The sequence below is a fragment of the Ursus maritimus genome, unplaced genomic scaffold (genome assembly GCF_017311325.1).
Source record: "Ursus maritimus isolate PB19 unplaced genomic scaffold, ASM1731132v1 scaffold_20, whole genome shotgun sequence".
NCBI lineage: Eukaryota > Metazoa > Chordata > Mammalia > Carnivora > Ursidae > Ursus > Ursus maritimus.
In genome coordinates this window covers 30,904,139-30,925,435 of record NW_024424453.1, presented here as the reverse complement: position 1 = coordinate 30,925,435, position 21,297 = coordinate 30,904,139, and the positions used below count along the sequence as shown (strand labels likewise).

General features: G+C 35.2%; 1 protein-coding gene across 4 annotated transcripts in view; it reads left to right on the top strand.

The window, feature by feature from the left end:
• Positions 1-21,297, top strand: part of ATP2C1 (ATPase secretory pathway Ca2+ transporting 1) — a 160,126-nt gene that overhangs the window by 99,504 nt on the left and 39,325 nt on the right. For all 4 annotated transcript variants that reach the window (XM_040636815.1, XM_008708771.2, XM_040636817.1 and 1 more), the window contains exons 8-16: positions 2,315-2,470; positions 3,141-3,209; positions 4,188-4,263; positions 7,473-7,539; positions 12,506-12,630; positions 13,505-13,602; positions 16,423-16,518; positions 16,606-16,695; positions 18,505-18,609. In XM_040636815.1, the coding sequence (XP_040492749.1) occupies positions 2,315-2,470; positions 3,141-3,209; positions 4,188-4,263; positions 7,473-7,539; positions 12,506-12,630; positions 13,505-13,602; positions 16,423-16,518; positions 16,606-16,695; positions 18,505-18,609 (882 nt within the window). The remainder of the gene's footprint in view (positions 1-2,314; positions 2,471-3,140; positions 3,210-4,187; positions 4,264-7,472; positions 7,540-12,505; positions 12,631-13,504; positions 13,603-16,422; positions 16,519-16,605; positions 16,696-18,504; positions 18,610-21,297) is intronic.

The following is a 21,297-nucleotide window of genomic DNA, read 5'->3' as shown; positions in this document are numbered from 1 at the left end:
GTAGTTAGGTTGAAGTAATGAACCCAGATTTACCTGGCCTGTCTTTACCTATGCAATTATAGAAAATGGGAAGCTTTTTAAAGACTAAAGGACAGGTGATCTTTACTTTAAGAAAGACTTTTTATAAGCCTGTTTTGATACTAAAATCTATAACATTTACATGGTATTAAACTTTTAGGAAACACTAGCACAGTTTAGTCTCTTTGAAATTATGTGATATAATTTATTTTCATTCTGAACATTTTTCGGCTTCATGATCTAATCTGTAAATTCTTGATTACATTTGCAAAGTTATATGTCTACTTAGCACAGGAACACACCAGGCATATTCATACCCCCATGGTCTTTGTACTTTTTGCTTTCTTTGCCTAGAATCCTTTCATCTTGATTGTGGCCCATCCTTGGGGCCCTCACGTTAATCATGACTCTACAAAAGGGTTGTCTACTTTTGAGAGATGTTCTTTCCTTTATCCAGAATGTCACTCCCCATCCTCATGCATTTTTTCCTCATAATGAGGTATTATATTACATACTCTTGTTTTTTTATTTTTAGATCACTTTCCCATAAGAATAAGAGCTAAGGGCTGGGACTTAATTTTATTGCTGATTCCCATTGTGTATGATATAGTACAGGGCCTGGCATTAATAAATATTTTTTAAGTGAATGAATCAATGAAATTGATCAAGTTAAAATATAGTTTTACTGTATAGATGGGGAGGATGCATGAGCCAATTTTTATATTTATTTTCTAGGAGATATTTATGTTCATGAAAAAATGAACCATTTGAAACGATGAGATTTATTATTTCCACCCCATACCCCCACCCCCAAAACCCAGCAGGATTTCAAGTTTGAGTATTTTGTACATAGTATGAGCTGTCAGTCAAGAGGCCTAATTGAGAACACTAGCTCAGTTTATAATAGCAGCAGGACTGCACAGTCATTTAACTGCTCTGGGTTCATTTCCTTATCTTGTTTCTTTTCTAGGTTCTATCTCAGTGCCTGGTACATAGTTAAGGTAGTCAATAAATGTTTTTTTGAGTGAGTGAATTAACCTGTAAAATGAGTGAAATAATGCACTGGGTCCTAGTTTCTCAAAGTATCCTAGAGACCCTAGAATAAGAGCTTCTGGAATAAAATGGATCAGAGAAATTTATGAAACTATCCCATTGATTCACAAAATTAAATATTCCTCAGAATCACCCGGAGGGCTTATAAATAGTCTTTTAGGTTTACCCTCCCCACCTCCGTATTTGAACTAGGGTAGTGAATTTCTAACAAGTTCTGAAGAGGTAGGGAGAGGTGATGCTGGTTATGCCGGTCCTGCTGGGACCACACTTTGACAACTTATTTTGTATCTGTATTTCAGTTGAGGTGATTCACACTGACCTATTGAAGGTTTAAAGAAGCACTACCTACGTAGGGGAAGCTGTTTAACTCTTAACTCAGTATTTCCAAAACTTCTTTGACTTTAGTACTCATTCTGTGTGTGTGTGTGTGTGTGTAAGAGAGAGAGAGAGACATCTGTCTATCACATTATACCCAGTGTCTGTGAATGTCCTGTGGGTCATACTTTCAGAAATAAAACCAGGTCACATCTGCAGTGTTTTCCACATATAAAATGATGATTTTGTTTGTTTGTTTTTGGCATGCTAGGGTAGGTGAAAACTTAATTAATTTGGCATGCTAGGGTAGGTGTTAGGAGTGAAACTCTCAGATTGAATCCTGTTGCACAGATGGAAGATAATATGATATTCGTGATCTGCAGGGAAACATTTATATACATTTTTTATTTTTGGTGACGTGGATTTGGGATAAATGTAAGGATGTATATAGCAAGCAGAGTTTCATGAAAATTGAGCCCAAAATGATGAAATGATTTCTCTCTCAGTACTTTTTATATCTTTTATTCATATTTCTCTTTCTACATGTTTTTAATCTGCCAAACACATTTTCATAACTTCAGTTCATGGCAAAATTAGGAAGTAATATTTTACCATGAAAATTGTTTTCTCTAGATAAAGTCTCAGCTAGTGTTCCTTTTCTCTAGTTGTGTTTTGAAATTTAGACTAATCTTGTCTCCCAGTATAGCGTTCTGTTTTGCATGCCGGATTTTGTTGACTTCACTGCATATTTTAAATATGGTTGTACTTTTTCTGGTTTTCTTAGAGTAATGGATATAATAAAAGATTTCAGTAATTATCAGAAAGGGAATATTTGAGAAAGAAGTGATGGTTACAACTCTTCAGGTATTATATGTAGGACAGAGAGTCTTCAGACTTGAACTTAATGGAGTACTTTATGTTCTCCAAGGCTGTGGATCTTTCCATTGATGAGTCCAGCTTGACAGGAGAGACAACACCTTGTTCTAAGGTGACCGCTCCTCAGCCGACTGCAACTAATGGAGATCTTGCATCAAGAAGTAACATTGCCTTCATGGGAACACTGGTCAGATGTGGCAAAGCAAAGGTAATTTTTTCTCTTATTTTGAAAGTAGCAATTCCTTTGTCTTCAACCCTTTTAAAAAAGTTCTATTTATGTGGCTCTTTTAAAAATATATGACAAAGAAATGACAGAATTGAACCTAATCTATAGCCACTATTTGTGAGACTAAGGAGAACCTGTGTTCATGAGGTGTAATAGGTCCATAGTTCTGCCATTTGCCAGATAATGGAGCCTTTAAAAACATAGTCCTCAGTATCTGTTCTTTTTTTTTTTTTTATTTTGTTTTAGTTGGAAACAGCGGCACATGGATATATTCATTACTAGCTAAATAAAATTTTAATTTATGATAATGGTACTGGCTATCATATTCTGACTATATACCACTCGTACTGATGGATTTTAGATATTTTGTTTCCTGGATTCTGAGATTTCACAAATACAAAAGACATGATTCAGTAGCATTTGAGGGGAAAAAGAAACTACATTAAATGTCTGTCTTGAGTATAAGATAGTTTTGAATTGATCTATAGTCATATCACAAAGTTAATTTGCTGAGGGAACTTTGGATATGCGTGTCAGTCATTTTGACTGTGCACAAGGCTTTGGAGAAAGTGAATGAGAAGTTTTCGGTTTTTTTGCTTGAGAGAGGTGATTCCATCTGAATGTAAATGTATTTTCCTGTTTTACCCTTTAGGGTATTGTCATTGGAACAGGAGAAAATTCTGAATTTGGAGAGGTTTTTAAAATGATGCAAGCAGAAGAAGTAAGTACTTTGCTAATGATGTTTTAATTTCAAATCTGAAATTCTCTATTATAAGTAGAGGAACAGAAAATATTGGTGGATTATTCTATGTACTATTGAAAGTAGTATTTTATTGAGAATATCACTCAGTTGTCTATGTTTAAAAACATAATGGAAAGACTGTATTTGAAAGGGCTTGAATTGACATTGTTAATATGCTAAAACATTTTGATATTCATCGTTTATAGGAGAGAAAAAGGTTTATAGTCAGTTACTTATAGGGCCTATTCTTTTTCGAAATAAGCTTTATATTAATTTTAAAAATTACTAAATAGTATATTTGTCTTCTACCAAAATTCCCACCTTTATTTAATTCCAAGTAATGGAGAAAAAAGATTATAAAGTAAGATAACCTGGAAGATATTCTTGTTTAAGGGTATTGAAGATTAGTTCTCTCTTTGAAAATGCTTTCTTATGTATAAAAAAAGAAGTTGCATTCAACAAATGTCATATTCTCCCCAAATCATCTGGATTTCTCAGGTAACCTGCCAAGATTCCAGTGTGTGATGTAGTATATAAAAACCACTCCAAGAAGCTTGGCAGTGAGGGGAGTGCTAGAAAAGGGAGTTAGGTGATCAGGGAGCCAGCTGGAGAAAAAGACTTGGATTGCAAGCTCGTTTGTAGATACAGAAAGAAGATTGGAAAAGTGAGGGGCAGTGGATGATAATAAATTCCTGGAGAAGCTGGTAGGGAGAATAGATTTCTTCTCAAAAACAGATATGGGGAGCATGGACCTTTTCAAATAAACAAGCTTTTAAAAGTCTCAGCCTCAGTTTCCTCAGTAAAGGGAGTAATACTAACCTTAAGGGAGAGGTGTGTATGTCATGGGTATGTTAAGAGCTAGCGTGATTATGTCAGTCACTTAGCAGAGTCCCTAGCGACTAGTATGTTTTACTAAATTTAGCTCATTGTAGTGACACTCTTTTCCAATTTGTCAAGGCACCAAAAACCCCTCTGCAGAAGAGCATGGACCTTTTAGGAAAACAACTCTCCTTTTACTCCTTTGGTATAATAGGTAAGAGAAGAGTGAGTATGTGTATCTCATCTATTTACTTAGGGTTTTTTTTTTGGGGGGGGGGGTTGGGTTTTTTTTGAGTGGGAAGGGGGAGTTTAGATAGATGCGTAAATTTGTTTATTCATTTAATTAATTAATTTTTAGCTTACTAGTGCTTTTTAAAAATTATAAAACCAGCCCCCAACCATTGTCCTTTTCTACAATGACAAATTAGAACTCCGTGTAATTCCTATAATCAAGGAGCATTTCTGTAAACATTTTAGTATTTGTCTTTCTAGTTTTCAACAAAATGGATAGTAATGTTTTATGCACTACTTTTCCTTTTTTTTGTTTCACATTTTTCATAAGCATCTTGTCATTAAATAGATGCTCATTGAATTGATGTCATGAAATAGGTGGTTGTATAGTATTCCATTATGTGGGAAAAAAATATCTTAGGCCTCTTGTAGATATTTCTGTGTTTTTTGAGTTTTTAAAATTATGTAAATGATTCTTCAGTGCAGGTATCTTATTAAATTCTTAAAAGCAAAATTATTGGATCAAAGAGTATCCATGTAATTTTCAAATTTTGGGCATAGTTTTAAAGGTTTTTGTTTCATATTGCCGAATAATATCTTTCATTAGCAAGGCAGAGGTATTTCTCTTCCAGTACCCTTGCCAACTTTATTGTCATTAACAGACAAATAAAAGACTTCTCATTATTTTATTTCACAGTACATTATTGAGAAACAGCACTTTTGTCATACGTGTGTTGGTCCTTTTTATTTTATGACCTGCCAATCTATTATCCCTTCTTCTCTTGTGGCTTGAGTCTTAGGCTGGCAACAGCTCTTTGTATAATTAGGATATCCATCCTTTTGTTACGTTTTTTTCCCTCCAATTTTTAAATTCCCTTTGAGGGATAAATATAATAAACTTGGTACAGGAGAGAGATGTAATTGAAACATCTTCTGATAAAATTGTCCTTTTAATAATCTCTGCAGTTATAGTTTCTGTCTTTGTTCTATTTATAAAGGCTGTCCCAACCCCATGTTGTGGAAAGTGTTTATATCTATTTAAACATCAATCTACTACTTTAGTTATTATTTTTGACACTTAATTTTACTATTTAGAATTTTAGTGTAAGACAAGGTAGAGTTTATAACATTTTTATTCAAAAGTTAATTATCCCAGTACCATTAATTCTGTAATCCATACTTTATTTACTGAGTTGAAATGACATCTTTATCATACATTAAACACTTGAATCAGTTTTGGAGTCCTTTCTCTTTTAATTTTTCCATGATGTTATTTTATTTTTTAATTTTTTAAAGATTTTATTTATTTGTTAGAGAGAGAGAGGGAGCACAAGCAGGGGGAGCAGCAGGCAGAGCAAGCAGAGGGAGGAGAAGCAGGCTCCCCACTGAGCAGGGAGCCCGATGCGGGGCTGGATCACAGGACCCTGGGATCATGACCTGAGCCGAAGGCAGATGCTTAACCCACTGAGCCACCCAGGCGCCGCTCCATGATATTATTTTAATTATTCTTGCTAGCTTAGTGTTTCAAAATTAATAATACAGTTTTAAGTTAAAGCAGATTTCTATGCAGTTTCAGTTAAATAATTAAATATTACTTCTATTGATCCCTCTGTCTTCATAATAAAGTAGAATGTAGAAAGGTATTTCATTCCTCATTTTTAACTAGTATGTAGTTAATTTGATTATTTGATTATTGCTGTTTATTTTCTAGAATTTATAGGGAATTGTGTAAATCTAAAGGCATTTAGCCAATTAAATCTCCTATATTAATGCTGTACCATGAAACCACCTCACTTTTAGTGATAAAAGTCTTTCAACTTTATGGTTATCTGGTTTTAATATAATGAATTGAGCATAATTTTTCTTGTTAGGATAGTATATAGAATAGGATAAGGGTTAAGATCAAAATTAGAGGTCAGCAGACTTTTTTTTTTTTTGTAAAGGGCCCGATAGTAAATATTTTAGCCTTCGGTCCTTACCAAAGTATTTCCAGTATTCTCGGATGGAAATACTCAATTCTGCATCAACAGGAAAGCAATCATAGACAGTATGTAAACAAATGGATGTGGCTATGTCCCAACAAACCTTATTTACAAAAGCATGCAGGAGGCTCAGATTATAGCTTGTTGACCTCTGGTATAGTTCATTGAACATAATTTCTTTTGTCAGGATAGTATTTTGGATAGGATCTTAGAGAGTCACCATCTGGGTTATTATGTTGTAGCTGTAGAAAGATGAAGAAAAACTTGTTTAAATGTTTATATTGATCTAGAATGCAATCTTGAAGTGGCTTTATTTTATTAAATCTATAATGATACTGTTGTTTCTCAACAAAACCGGTAGTACACTCCATGCCTCCCTTCATTTCAGAGACAAAGGTTAAAGCAGAGAGTATGTTGTTTGGTTTATGTTAATTGATTTATTTTAAGATTATTTATTTATTTATTTATTTGGCAGAGTATGAGAGAGAGAGAGAGCATGCACAAGCAGGGGGTGGAGTGGCAGGTAGGCGAAGAGGGAGAAGCAGATTCCCTGCTGGGCAGGGAGCCTGACGTGGGGCTGGATCCCAGGGCCCATGAGATCATGACCTGAGCTGAAGGTAGATCCTTAATCGACTGAGCCACCCAGGCGCCCCATATGTTAATTGATTTCTTATTTGTAAGTGCCACAGAAGTAGTAATTTTAAAATGTTAATGCAATTTTAGATATCTTAAGTAAGATAAATCACTCTTTGAGCCAAGTCCTAAGTATTCTTTTGTTTGTAGTACAAACTTTATACATATTGCCTGGATATTTAGTTACGAGAAGTAATGTTCCAGGGTTTATTTTTGCAAAGCTGATAGTAAATAGGAGATCTGTATGTCTTACTCTACCATTCTTTTTTACCCTGTTGTATGAAAATACTGATATTTTCTTATAGTGGGAATCCTCAGATATTACTGCTTTAAGGGGTGGATGGCAGCAGTTTTAACAAAAGGTAAAATGGTGTGTGCATATACAGCATTGACTTTAAGCAGCATTAATTTTAATCTCCCCTGCTTAGTGGATTTTTGTAAAATCATGTAATTGTAATCTGATGCACATTCTTTTATGTCAGGGGATTTTTTGGCTGCCCTCAGCTTGTTATTCTATCCCATCTATACTTACATGATTATGTATAAAGGGAAAAATACCTATTTGATTTTGTTCCAGGTATCATCATGTTGGTTGGCTGGTTACTAGGAAAAGATATCCTGGAAATGTTTACTATTAGTGTAAGGTAAGTTCTAATTGTTTGTTTATAAATTGAAGTCTTTTCCCTCTCTTATTTCTCTAATAGGCATAGGTTATGTTCCATTATGAAGGTATTATGTGAGCAGAAAAGAGTATAGTGTCTCTACTTAAATAGTTCAGAATTCATATATTGAAATGAATTCTAGGAAAATGAAAACCTATGTATATAGCAGTGAAGAAAACCTGCACTAGATGTCTGGTATTATCAGTCTAATATTGTATTTATATATATAAATAGACAATTAAGGATTGCCTAACTGAAAACTAGGAGCATGAAAGAGAAAGACCGTAATAATAGAAATTGAATACAATCTCAGAGGAAAATGAAAAATTCAAGAAATAGCAGAAAAATTAAAACTAGAAAGCATTTTTATTTTCAGAGATCTGTGAAGAAACTGCATTCATGATAAACAGATTATGACAGAAGAGGATCAGAGGACAAAAAAAAGTTTTTAGAAATTATGATTTTAACAGCTGGGTATTAAAAATTCAATTTAAGGGTTGTAAAGTCAAAGAGGGCTCCCCAAAAAATAGAGTAAAATGTCCAAAACAGAGAATGAAATAAAAGTGATAAAAAAGAATAATTTAATAAATGCCATATCTAACCAATGGGAGTTTCAAATAGAGGGATGAAGAAATTATATAAGGAATGATACATGAATATTTTCTTAATCTGAAGCAAAACATGAAATTTTTGTAGTTTGTATGGATTCTCTAAATGCCAAACAGGATGAAAAAACTCCCAACCTAGATACATCATTATTAAATTAAAGAAAACAAATTAGATCATCTATAAAGGAAGGATAATTAGACTGCTGTCAGACTTCTTGTTAGCAACTACAGTTTCCACCATGGGGTCTTTTTATTTATTTTTTATTTTTATGTATTTTTATTTTTGAAAGATTTTAGTTATTTGAGAGAGAGAGATAATGAGAGAGAACATGAGTGGGGGAGGGGGTGGGGGGGCTGAGAAGCAGACTCCCCCCTGAGCAGGGAGCCTGATGCAGCCCGATCACAGAACTCCAGGATTATGACCTGAGCTGAAGGCAGATACTTAACAGACTGAGCCACTCAGGTGCCCCCCATGGGGTCTTTTGAGACTCTTCTAAACATTTCAGCTGACAAAACTTTCATAGGTCACAATTGGTGCCTGTGCCCTGAACAGTGGGGCAACCTAAGGCAGCCCTCTTCTGAGAGAGTCTATGCAGCAGTTCAGCTTCAGGTACAAGGAGATTGGGATGACCTTGTGAGTTAGGGAGCTACCCTGGATTAAAATGTTTCATACTCCGTGGGGGCCAACATCTCTGGAAACATACTTTCCAGGGTACTTGTAAGAAACATGTCCAGTTTTAAGAGTCACTTACACTCAGGAAACTCAAAGTGATAGCTTCCTGTAAGATAATTAAAATTCTTCCAGTCCATAGACAGTTTATCAGTCAGGAGATCCCTTTATCATAAGCAGTGTTGCCTAACAACATAGTTGACATAACTACCCTTACCAGGTCACTAGGGGAACAGAGCTAGAGATTTAACCAAATGCAGAATGGAAAAAATATTTTATTAACCCTTCCTCCACAATAACATTGGATTACATTAGAGAACAGTGGGGCAGTGCTCTCAGACTATGAGGGGAAAGGATTTTAAATCTATAAATCTAGGCAGAGACAAAGTATCGATCCAGTTAATTACAAATAGATAGGCAAGTAATCAGAAAATTTATTCCTTCCCTGCCCTGTATGAGTTCTAGTAAAACAAGGATGAGAAAAGGAAGATGATGATGTATGGGATAAAAGTAAGAGTAGAACTCACCTAGACATCTAAGGAAAAGAAATCCTGGGTGACAGCTCTTTCGTAGACCTAGGAAGTAATAATTCAAATGTTAGAACAAAAACAACAAATTAAGAAAAAAATCAAATGGATTACAAGGAATAGGTAGGTTGAATAAGAGGTTACAAGACACTTGTGATAGGGTAAAGGAGTATATTTTTTTTTCTCAAAGGGGCAAAAACACAATTTGAAACTCTTGGCTTCAATCTGTATAAAAAAGACTGAGGTGAAATACAAAATAAATTTTAAATGGGGCATGAGTTTGAGATATTAAACATCAGCATATTCTCTATTACACTCATTTTTAGATTTTGAGGGGTTTTGTTTTTGTTTTCGTTTTTTTAGCAATTCCGTTTGTGAGGATTGCCACCCTGATTTTTATTCCTGCTTCAAGGTTTTACAAAGGCCAGAGCATTAGCATAAAATAAAACTCATTCTATTTTGCAATTATTATATGGGTCCATTGTCCTTTTATAAATTTAGATAAGATATATTATGGGATCTTTTGTGACCTTATTTTTCCTGTGTTTTGAAACATTTTATTATTTCATTGCCCTAGCAATTATTTTAATAATTATTTCCAGCTATTCTAAAAGTGAGTAAAAACAATAAGAATGCAGAAGAATGATGGGATCACTTATAGAGTTGATGTAATAATAAAGTAAATCATCATTATTCTGTTATCCTTTAATTTTTTTATTATGTTGCTCAGAATATTACATCGTCATTTACAAAGGTATAAAAGAGGTTTAGAGAGTCATTGTTGTCGTCGTCTTTTTTTTTTGTACTCATTAAAGTTAAGAATCATAATTTTTTGCTTTCTACCATAATGACAAAGAATATCATAATTTTTTGCTTTCCACCATAATGACAAAGAGTAATTGATAGAATAGTAATTGGACAAACCAGAAGATGAATTCAAAGAGACAAAGGGCCACTGTATGCTCTAATGATGGGGGTGAAATGTAATCAAATTTAGTGAAATCTTAACACTATGAATCTTTGGATGATGGTAGTCGAAATTTTCTGAAACTCCTGAATTAATGGGTGAATAGTTTATTTCTAAGGACAAAGAGGGAAGGACAGGTATTCTCTTCAGTTAGTCATTCTGCAGCAAGGAATTCATCATGCAGTGTTTTCCAACAAGAACCTAGACCACCCCTTTTTGTTAAAAGGATGTGTGTGACAGTTTTCTTTAATCTTTTATGATATTTGTTTACCAACTTTTACTTTATACCATTTATAAGTGAACTACCAAAGGCTGGTGTGAATATAAAAGTGATTAAAAGGAAATAGATGACATAGAAATGAAAAACTTAATTGGACTCATGTTATTGGTGTTTATAAATCTAAAAATTATGTTATGAAGATGATGACTGTTCTCTTTTCAACAGAATTATGAACATCCACAATTTCAAAAGTGTTGCATTTTGAAGATACAAATACAAAAAGCAAAACCAGAATTGATAAGTCTGTAACCTATTGGAAATGTATTTTGAATTTGAAATCACTTTTTGTAAAGTGAATATATTCCAGGTTCTTTCCTGACAGTTGATGGGCCATTAGTTGCATCCAAAGGACATTGCCCCTTTCAGATATATGTATTCCTTTAAATCCAGGAATATAGTTTGAGGTTAAAATTCAAACTTTCTAATGAAGTTTTTCACAATCCATTTTATTCCTCTGCAAATTATTTATAAAGTGATTTAAAAACGAAAGAATGGAAAGGTCCATTAGATTTAGATTGTGAACAATGATGCCTGTTTTTCCTGATACAGTGAGGGTTAATGGAAGTTTGAGAAAAGAGGATTCTGTTTCAGCATAGACTAGTTCAAAAGAGAGAAGGAAGTATTAATGATAGCACATATTTCTTTGGAGCCCAATGTGGGGCTTGAACTCACAACCCTGAGATCGAGACCTGAGCTGAGATCAAGAGTCAGACGCTTAACTGACTAAGCCACTCAGGTGCTCCGATAAGCACATGTTTCTTGACTGTTAGTGTACACTATTTAGCCAGTGGTATTGTGTCGTTCATTGGCTTTCAAATTTTAGAATTAACCTGTAAACAGAGCATGAAAGCTTAATAATGCTTACAGAACAGGATGCTAATGATTATCAAGTTAGATCATGCTAAAGAAAAAGTGGGTAATAGAAATTGGTGAGTAGAAGCAGTGGATGCAGCAATGTTAGAATGAAGAACAGGAACGCATATGTCCTTACCTGTAGGTGAGTCAAGACCTAATATTTGGAATGGGATAAAAAATAGAGACTTTATTTAATTTTTTTAAAAATTGGAAAAGGAAACTAATTTTTTTGTGTGATAAAATACACATACCATAAAATTTACCATTTTAAAATGTACAATTCAATGGAATTAGGTCCATTCATAGTGTTGTACAGCCACAACCATTATCAAGTGTCATCACTGCCAAAGAAAACCCTGTGCCCAGTGGACAATCACTCACCATTCTTCCTTCTCCCTGGCCCTTGGCAGCCGCTAAACTGCTTTCTGTCTCTATGGATTTGCTTACTGTTAATATTTCATGTAAATAGAATAAAAACAATATGTGTCTTTTTTGTCTGACTTCTTAGCATAATGTCTTCAAGGTTCATCTGTGTTGTAGCATATATCAGTACTTCCTTTCTTTTTATGGTGGAGTAATACTTTATTGTATGGATATACCACACTGTTCCATTTATCAATTGATGGACATTACAGTGATCTTTTGGCCATTGTAAATAGTGCTGCTATGAACAGTTATGTATAAGTTTTTGTTTGAATACATTTTGCTGTTAAGTGCATTTATAGATGAGAAAACTAAACTATAGGGGTGGAGTAATAATAGCTCAGGGTCAAACAGGTAAAAATTGGTGAAGCCACGGGTATAAATCTAGGCAATCTGATGTCACAACCTACATTCTTCAACCACTACACTTAACCTGGCAGCTAGTAGGTGTCCAGTAAATGTTAATCAACCTTTTCTTCCTCTTGAGGCCATTTTTGAGTGTTAACAGTATTAATTTTGTATTTTTATCAGCCTCTGTTTTAAGTAACAGCCAATTGAAATTATTGCTGTAGGTACTATTAAATTTATACTTAAATACTAAGTATATATTGGTTACAGTTTGGCTGTGGCAGCAATTCCTGAAGGTCTTCCCATTGTGGTCACAGTGACTCTAGCCCTTGGGGTTATGAGAATGGTGAAGAAAAGGGCCATTGTGAAAAAACTGCCTATTGTTGAAACTCTGGGTAAGTATGTGGTAATATGAGCATATTTATGCAGTGCAGTAGTGTGTTAGTTTACATCAATAGTGAATCATCTTCGGATTGCTAACAGTTTTTGTCTGAGAGGCAAGCATAGTGGTATTTGACTTGTGGCAAAGTTAAGTATGGTTTTCACGACCAGAAAAGGTAATTAGAAGTGTGTATCATTCAGGACAGGGGACTTTCAGAGAAATCTTTGTGTCATGGATTGTTCTAATGCTTAAATCATGTATAAAAGAAATCTATATAACAAATGAAACCTTGGAGCAAAATTAATAGAATTTTTTTCTTTTGACATCTCAAGGAAGATAATTGATAATCATAGATCCTAGAACGTCATATCCCATGTGAATTTGCTGATAAGAACAATAAATACACAACAATTGTTAAATGTTGCTATAACATACTTTATGTATGCTATGAAACTTTTTTTTTAATTTAGGAATCCAAAAATACTGAATTTTATTTTTTAGTTTGCATTATAATATTGAGAAGGCAAAATACCTTAAAATACTGACTGAAAAAATTATATGGGTTTATATTTAGTTACCCTTAAAACTTTCTGGAAAATGTATTATATAAAGTTATAAAGCTAATACTGAGAAGCTCTGTAGAAATTCAATTGCAAGTTAATAAGAAAAAGTCAACATTTATCATTATTTTTTAATTTTAATTTCAGAACTTACTTTATGGTGGTGAAAAGCATAATGAGAGAAAACAATCTAAAATTATCAGTGAGCTTGATTTGTACAAATTAGGAGAAGCAGAATAGGCTTCCGGAGTCTGTGATTTGTTTTCAATGTGAACTTGTTTATTTCTCCCTGACTCTTTTGGTGACATGTAATGATTTATTCTGTAGGCTGCTGTAATGTGATTTGTTCAGATAAAACTGGAACACTGACAAAGAATGAAATGACTGTTACTCACATATTAACTTCGGATGGTCTCCATGCTGAGGTACTCTATAGATTTTTTTTTTTTTTTAAGATTTTATTTATTTATCCATTCCACAGAGATAGAGACAGCCAGCGAGAGAGGGAACACAAGCAGGGGGAGTGGGACAGGAAGAAGCAGGCTCCTAGCGGAGGAGCCTGATGTGGGGCTCGATCCCATAATGCCGGGACCACGCCCTGAGCCGAAGGCAGGCGCCCAACCGCAGTGCCACCCAGGCGCCCCTAGATTTTTTTTTTTTTAAACAGCAGTATTTCTTTGTTAAGAAACTTGGTGTTTAGACATTCCTAACAATTCTAGTGTCTAGTGTCTAGTTCCTTCAAAAGGACTGTAAATTCATCATCAGCAGAGCCTTTTCCTTATGCTACCAGTCTTGATCCCACTGCACTTGTATACTCCATTTCTACAGTCCAGAAACTTTGAATCATCCTCGGAACCTGTCTTTCAATCACCTCTAGCCATTTGTTCCCAAACTCTTCTTGCTCTCTGTGTAGCTTGAGGGATCTTTAAGAACCAAATGTTAGCTAGTCACTCCCTTAATTAAGATGTTTCAGTGGCTTTCATTGTGACCAGGTTCCTGAAGTATGGCCTTTCAAGGCCCCTACATATTTTGTTCCTTATTTCCTTCTTTATCCTTCTATGTTTCACTTTGCTTTCTAGGCACCAGATGCATGGCTTTTGGATTCTTTCAGTGTGACAGAATTCCTCCTACTTCAGGCCCTTTGCTGCTGTTCTCATGGCATAGGACATTCTGTTATGTCTTCATCCTTTGCAACTCAGTTCCAACCAGACAAACAATGTCTATCCCTCCCTACCTCCCAATTCAGTTAATTAGCATATAGTGTATCATTAGTTTCAGAGGTAGAATTCAGTGATTCATCAGTTGTATGTAACACCCAGTGCTCATTACATCCCGTGCCCTCCTTAATATCCATCACGCAGTCTCCCCATTCCCCCACCCTTTTCCCCTCCAGCAACTCTGTTTGTTTCCTATGATTAAGAGTCTCTTATGGTTTGTCTCCCTCTCTGGTTTTGTCTTATTTTAATTTTCTCTTCCTTCCCCTGTGCTCCTCTGTTTTATTTCTTAAATTCCACATATGAGTGAAATAACGATATTTATCTTTCTCTGATTGACTTATTTCAATTAGTGTAATATCCTCTAGTTCCATGCATTTCATTGCAAATGGTAAGACTTCATTTTTTGATGCCTGTATAATATTCCATTATATATGTATACCCCATCTTCCTTATCCATTCATCTTTCAGTGGATATTTGGGCTCTTTCCATAGTTTGGCTATTATGGACATTGCTGCTATAAACATTCAACCCCACTTATTTAAAAAAGCTTTGCTGACACCCAGAACTAGCCCTATTTTTTTCATAGCACTCCATGCCTTTTAGTTTTCAGCCCAGGTAAAATTTTCTGTTCCTTTTTATACAATAAGTTGTGATACAGCAGAACTAAGTTGCCCAACACAGGGCCTGCCTCATAGTAGTAAATACTTGTTGAAAGAATAAATGAATAGAGGAATTACTTTATGTTAAAAATAATATTTTTGTCAGTTTTTTAAGTGCATGTCATCTATGTGTATTGGTTAATTTTGAAGCTAGGTAAGGATAAGTTCCAGTTTCATCCCAGTCTTAAAAGGATTTCTGGCTGGTATGTTCGTTCACACTACTTAAGATGGGTACAGTACTTTAAATTACATTTGCATCCAGTTTATCGCATCATTAGACAAATTGATGGAAATTGTACTTAGGCTTATTTAATTCCATTTTACAAGGCTTTAAAATGAGACTGTTGATATTTAGGGTGTTAGATTTGGTCAAGGATACCCAATACTCTGTTGTTGAATGTGCCTTTTCTGGATGATTCAGGGTCATTGGAGTTACATGTGCTTGTATGGTTCAGGTATGGAAGGTAGCATATAAGTTTCTGTTGTTTTAAGCCCATACTTTCATATGTCAAGCATTAACTGTTAATTTATCTCTAAACTGTCTTATTTTTACTGTGAAATTTAACTTTTGTTGGCTTAGTTTGTTCTAGCCGTACGGCATAAGTATCTGGCTTTTCACTACCTCTGATTTTTAAAACTGGCATGTAATATACTATGTTAGAGTAGTTGGTAAATGCTAGGATAAATCATGTAATGTCTCTGAGTCTGCATATTTGCCAAAAGAATTCTGCTTTTTTTCTGGGTCTCAGGTTTGTCACAAATGTTAGATATGGAAATGGATTTGAATTTCTAGAAAATTGTAATGTTACATAAATTTAAAACTCATTTATGTATAGAGATTTTCATGGTATATCCTTTATTATGGTGTATTTTAAGTAGAAACAATATAAAATTATATTAATTAAATTAGCACTGTATTTCTACTTAAACTACACTATACATTGTTATAATTTAATTATTCATATAATTATAGGTTTGCCATTATGGTAAAAATTAGAATCTATATATATATTTTTTAAAGATTTTATTTATTTGAGAGAGAGGGCACAAGAGGCGGGGAGAAAGGCAGAGGGAGAGGGAGAGAATTGCAAGCAGGCTCTGTGCTGAGCTCGGAACCCAACAAAGGGGCACAGTCTCACGATGTGAGCTGAAACCAAGAGTTGGACACTTAACCAGATGAACCACCCAGGCACCCCATAATTTATATACTTTTAATTATTAAATGTTCTTTTAGACACGTGCTTTTCTAGGTATATACACTAACAGTATCAATGTATAAAATGAAATGAACACAAGTCATCATAGTTTTTGGTTTTTATATGTTACTATCTATGGGTTGAATTATTGACCCAACTTTATGTTCCTTAGGTTACTGGTGTTGGCTACAATCCATTTGGGGAAGTGATTGTTGATGGTGATGTTGTTCATGGATTCTATAACCCAGCTGTTAGCAGAATTGTTGAGGTAAGTACTTTATTCTCTAAGAAGGTGACTTTTCATAATGACTTAGGACACGGTGATAGGTTCATAGTTTCTGTGTATTTCTCTTAGGCGGGCTGTGTATGCAATGATGCTGTAATTAGAAACAACACTCTAATGGGAAAGCCAACGGAAGGAGCCTTAATTGCTCTTGCAATGAAGGTATGTGCCTGATTTCTCTTCTTTGACATATGAGAGATCACCTTCACAAGAGAATGTGAGGCCATCAATTTCAGTATTACTTGTTTTTAGGTGTAGAACGAAGACTCAGAATATTTCATTGTTTTATTGCCTTTTGGAAACCAATTTTATTCTTCCTGGAAATCCAGAGCTAATACAGCCTTTTCAGTATAGCTTTATCCCTTACATTCAAGAAACAAATTAATGACCAGTGATTAGATTATGAAGGAACATTCTCAGAGTTTTGTGTGGAAAACTTTCTAAATATGTGTAATTGCTAAAGTACTAACTTTCAAATGAGTAAAAGGTAACATTCTTTAAGTATTTCCATGTAAAGATATTAAGGCCATTATGAGAAATCAACTTTTCTTTCTCTAATCTACCCATTTCCTCCATTATCAATATCTTAAAATGAGTATAGAATTAAAATTTGTGTTGGAGACAAAGGGTGCTGTTCTCTGCAACCCTTTCTTCTATCCCAGTTGATGTCCTCTTCTAAGTCTTAGATTTGATTAAACGAGAAACCTAAAATCCCCTTTGTCATTCCCATAACAAAGATTAAAACTCCTACTTTTAAGAGCAGTCTTAGAAAATTTTGAGACTTGTGTGAAACAGGATGCTTCTAAATGAGGTTGTTTGAATTGAGATTCAATATAGAAACATAGGTTATTATATTTAATTTAATAAAATAAAATTGATAGTTTTAGAATATATTTTTTGTTAACAAAAAGCTACATTTCTTAACTAAAATAGCATTGAATAGCTTTTTGAAAGATATTTAAAAGTTCAGTCTGTTAACTATTATTTACTGTGTTACACTTAACCTTACACTGTTAACTTTTTTAAGAGATGGAGAGTGTGAAACCACCTCCTTATTACTGGGGACCTCACATTTTAGGTAGGGAGTTAACACTGACATGCTTGGAACAAATACAAGCTAGACCAATATAGCAGATAGTTAAGTCTTGAGACCTAGGCTTTGAGGGATACGCAGGATTTAGATAGGAGGTAAGCTAGGAAAAGAGCAAGGATAAAAGCATGAAGGAAAAAATAAGCATAGAATGCATGGTGGCTTATGTATTGGTTAGCTCGGATAAAAAAAAGGAGTTTGAGTAACCCAGAAGATTGTTAAATAGAGTGCGTGGTGGGTTTCTGGAGGACCTTTGAAAGCTAGGAAGAAGAGTCGGAACATGTTTCAGTAGATAGCAAAGAGACAACAAAAAGCAATAAAAGCTAGGTTTTTCAGTAGTTTAAAAAATGTTTTTGAATATTTGGAGGAAAATATAGAGGGTATTGGGAAAAATAGCTACAGGACACTGGTAGTAGTCAGAATATCATGTGGTAGAATGTAAGGGAGTAGGATGTAGCAACAGGAAAGATATATTTGAATCCCTAAGAAGTAAGAAATTGAATTTGAAGCTTCTATTGATCATAAAAGTACACGTTCAGTATTGGTTGGGTACCTTTATTTATTTGTATCCTGCTTCCTTCCAGAATTTGAGCCAGTAGAGATTTTAATCTAGTCAGTATTGAAGAGTCGGTCTACATACAGTCCAGGTAGCATGCCTTAGACTATATCTACACACCCAGACTTTCATCTTGATCATATATATTGCCTTTCAGAGGAATGTGGTATATATAGATGGAGCACTGCTATTCTGTCAGCATTATTTGAAAAATACTCCAGGTATCTCTAGCCAGCCTCACTGTTAAGTTGTGACTGTTGTTCTTTGTTAAAGGAAAAAATAGTCACATGTTGGTGAGAATTAACTTTCTTTTTGTGCCATATAGATGGGTCTTGATGGACTTCAACAGGACTATGTCAGAAAAGCTGAATATCCTTTTAGCTCTGAGCAAAAGTGGATGGCTGTGAAGTGTGTACACCGAACTCAGCAGGTACCCTTCCATGTAAAGAGTACTTACTAAATCTTATTTGATGTAGATGACTATGTTGTATTTATTATCCACCTTTAGGTTTAAACAATCATTGAGCATAACAAAGGCCTATTGCTTTAAAGTGTGTATTATTCATAACTCATCCTTGTTCTCATGTTCTCTTTGAATTCATGTGTAGGGACATTGAGTTTTGCTGTGTGAGCAAACAGCTTAAAATGAGTTGTAGCCTGCTCTCAGTGTCCTAGAACTTGTGACACCAGATTTTATCAACATTTTTGTTGTTGATGACTGTGTATTGCAGGTTTCTGCCCTCTGGTGTCAATCTGTGTTCTTTCACTGAAGGAATGTCTTGTCTTCAGAACAAACAGAAGCATATTATTTTGTGGAGAAGTGGTTACCAAATGTGTATAATTCATGTTACTTGATCCAGCTTACAAACTGGCAAAATGACTGCACTGCTATTTCAAGTCTCTACTTTGTTCCTAGGTGCTTTAGAAATGTTTACAAAGTTAGTGTAATAAGAGGTCTTATTACACTAAGAGTTATCTGCAGTGTATAATTATGTCACTCATAGTTGCTGTTACCAGCTTGATGCTTAAACTTACTTTGCCTTTAAAATATACATATTTGTTATTTTTATATTTTCTTTATTAGGAATTAATAATTGGTTATATGTTTTCACCTATGAGCAAATAGTTTGAAACCTTTACATCTCTATAAACAGGAATGAGTGAGAGGATTTCCCTTCACCCCCATAATAAGTAGGAAACCTAATTGGTTTTTTAAAAAAGATTTTATTTATTTATTTGGCAGAGAGAGAGTGAGCAAATGAGCACAAGCAGGGGGAGCAGCAGGGAGAGGGAGAAGCAGGCTCCCCACTGAGCAGAGAGCCTGAGGTGGGGCTCCATCCCAGGACCCTGGGATCATGACCCAAGCCGAGGGCAGACGCCCAACCAACCGAGCCACCCAAGCACCCCAGAAACATAATTGATTTTAAAAGAAAGGCTGATTTGCCAACATTGAACTCGTGAATAGATATCTGCCAGGAACTCTGTTCCTGAGGGGAAAAAAGATTTTTGTTTAATCTTTAAAGGAACTTTTATGAACTCCTGGGAGGGGAGACAAATGAAAATAAAACTGTAAAAATAAAATGCCTTTAAACCTTGTAACATAAGGGGTGCCTGGCTGGCACAGTTGGGGGAATATGCGACTCTTGATCTCACAGTTGTAAGTTCGAGTTCCACATTGGGAATGGAGCCTACTTCAACCTTGTAACACAAAGTTTTCAAAAATTGCATTTGAGTTGGATAATTTTCAGCTGATGTCCCTCGACATAGAGTTCTACAGCAAGAATATGTATGAGTTTATTTGGAAGGTCTGTTTCTTTACATTTTATGTATGATCACATAGTATTTCAAGATAATGTGGCTCATGTAAAGTTTAATGATTTGACTTCAGCAATTTTGAATCTAGCTTCATCAGAGTTGTACTTTGGAAGTTGTATTTTGATGTTACAATTTAACTGATCTTCTCCGTTGTGGGAGTGGGAGATAGGTAGCAAACAGGATATAAGTTTGAAAAGATTTGTGATTATTCTTCTCATTTGCTGATCTGAAGAGCTTCTCTTACAAAACAAAACCAGCCAATGTAACTAACAAAATCCAAACCCACTGTTGTGACTCAGGATCTGGAAGAGGTCAGCCTGGCACAGATGTGGCAGATTTACTAATTTAAAAATAATCCCAGTGGCTCAAATAGTCTTAAAAAGCTTTCATTTGAGCATGTCAGTATACATTTATTTAAACTCTTCTCTGGAACCTGCCAAAATGACAACCAATGAATAAAGGTTATAAAAAAAAGAAAGTACAGAAGACTCAGAGTGAAGATGGAGACTAAGGCAGAGAGCTAAAAACAGGAGATCAGTTTGAAATTCTGGGTTAGGAACCAGTAGAACTTCCCCAAGTGCCTTTTCTGTTTCTTGAGGCCAGATCATTAGCCCTTTTTTACCCCTGTAGAATATCAGAAATCTCATCTTGGAGATAAGAGTGGAGGTCAGAATTAAGGCTTACAACTGAAAACAGAGTGATTAAGGGCAAGTCATTGTCCTGTAGGGGGTAAGCCGCTAGCCCTAATTCCACTTTCTTAGAATGCCTGCGGGGAGATCTCCCTATCCTCACTCTATAAGTAAGAAGATCAGTTGTAGAGAAGCTGACTGGTCCTAGGGAGTTCCCATTGGTACAGAGTATTTTTTTTTTTTTTAAAGTAAGCTGCATACCCAGCATGGAGCCCAACACAGGGCCCCAATCCCTGACCCTGAGATCAGGACCTGAGCTGAGATTAAGAGTTGGATGCTAAACTAACCGAGCCACCTAGGTGCCCCTAGTACAGAGTATTGGGAGGAAGGGCAGAGGGAGAGGGAGAAGCAGACTCCATGCTGAGCCAGGGACCCTGATGTGTGGGACTCGATCCCAGAACCCCGGGATCATGACCTGAGCTGACAGACGCTCAACCAACTGAGCCACCCAGGTGCCCAGTACCGAGTGTTCTTAACTAGCTCTTCATTCACTGGTAGAGTTTACTAACTCCTGGTCATCATTTCATCACCCTATAGTGAGGGCCATCATTTGATAAACCCTATCAATGCCCATGGAGCTTCTAGACCTTTAATTTCTTCAGTCTTAATGGACT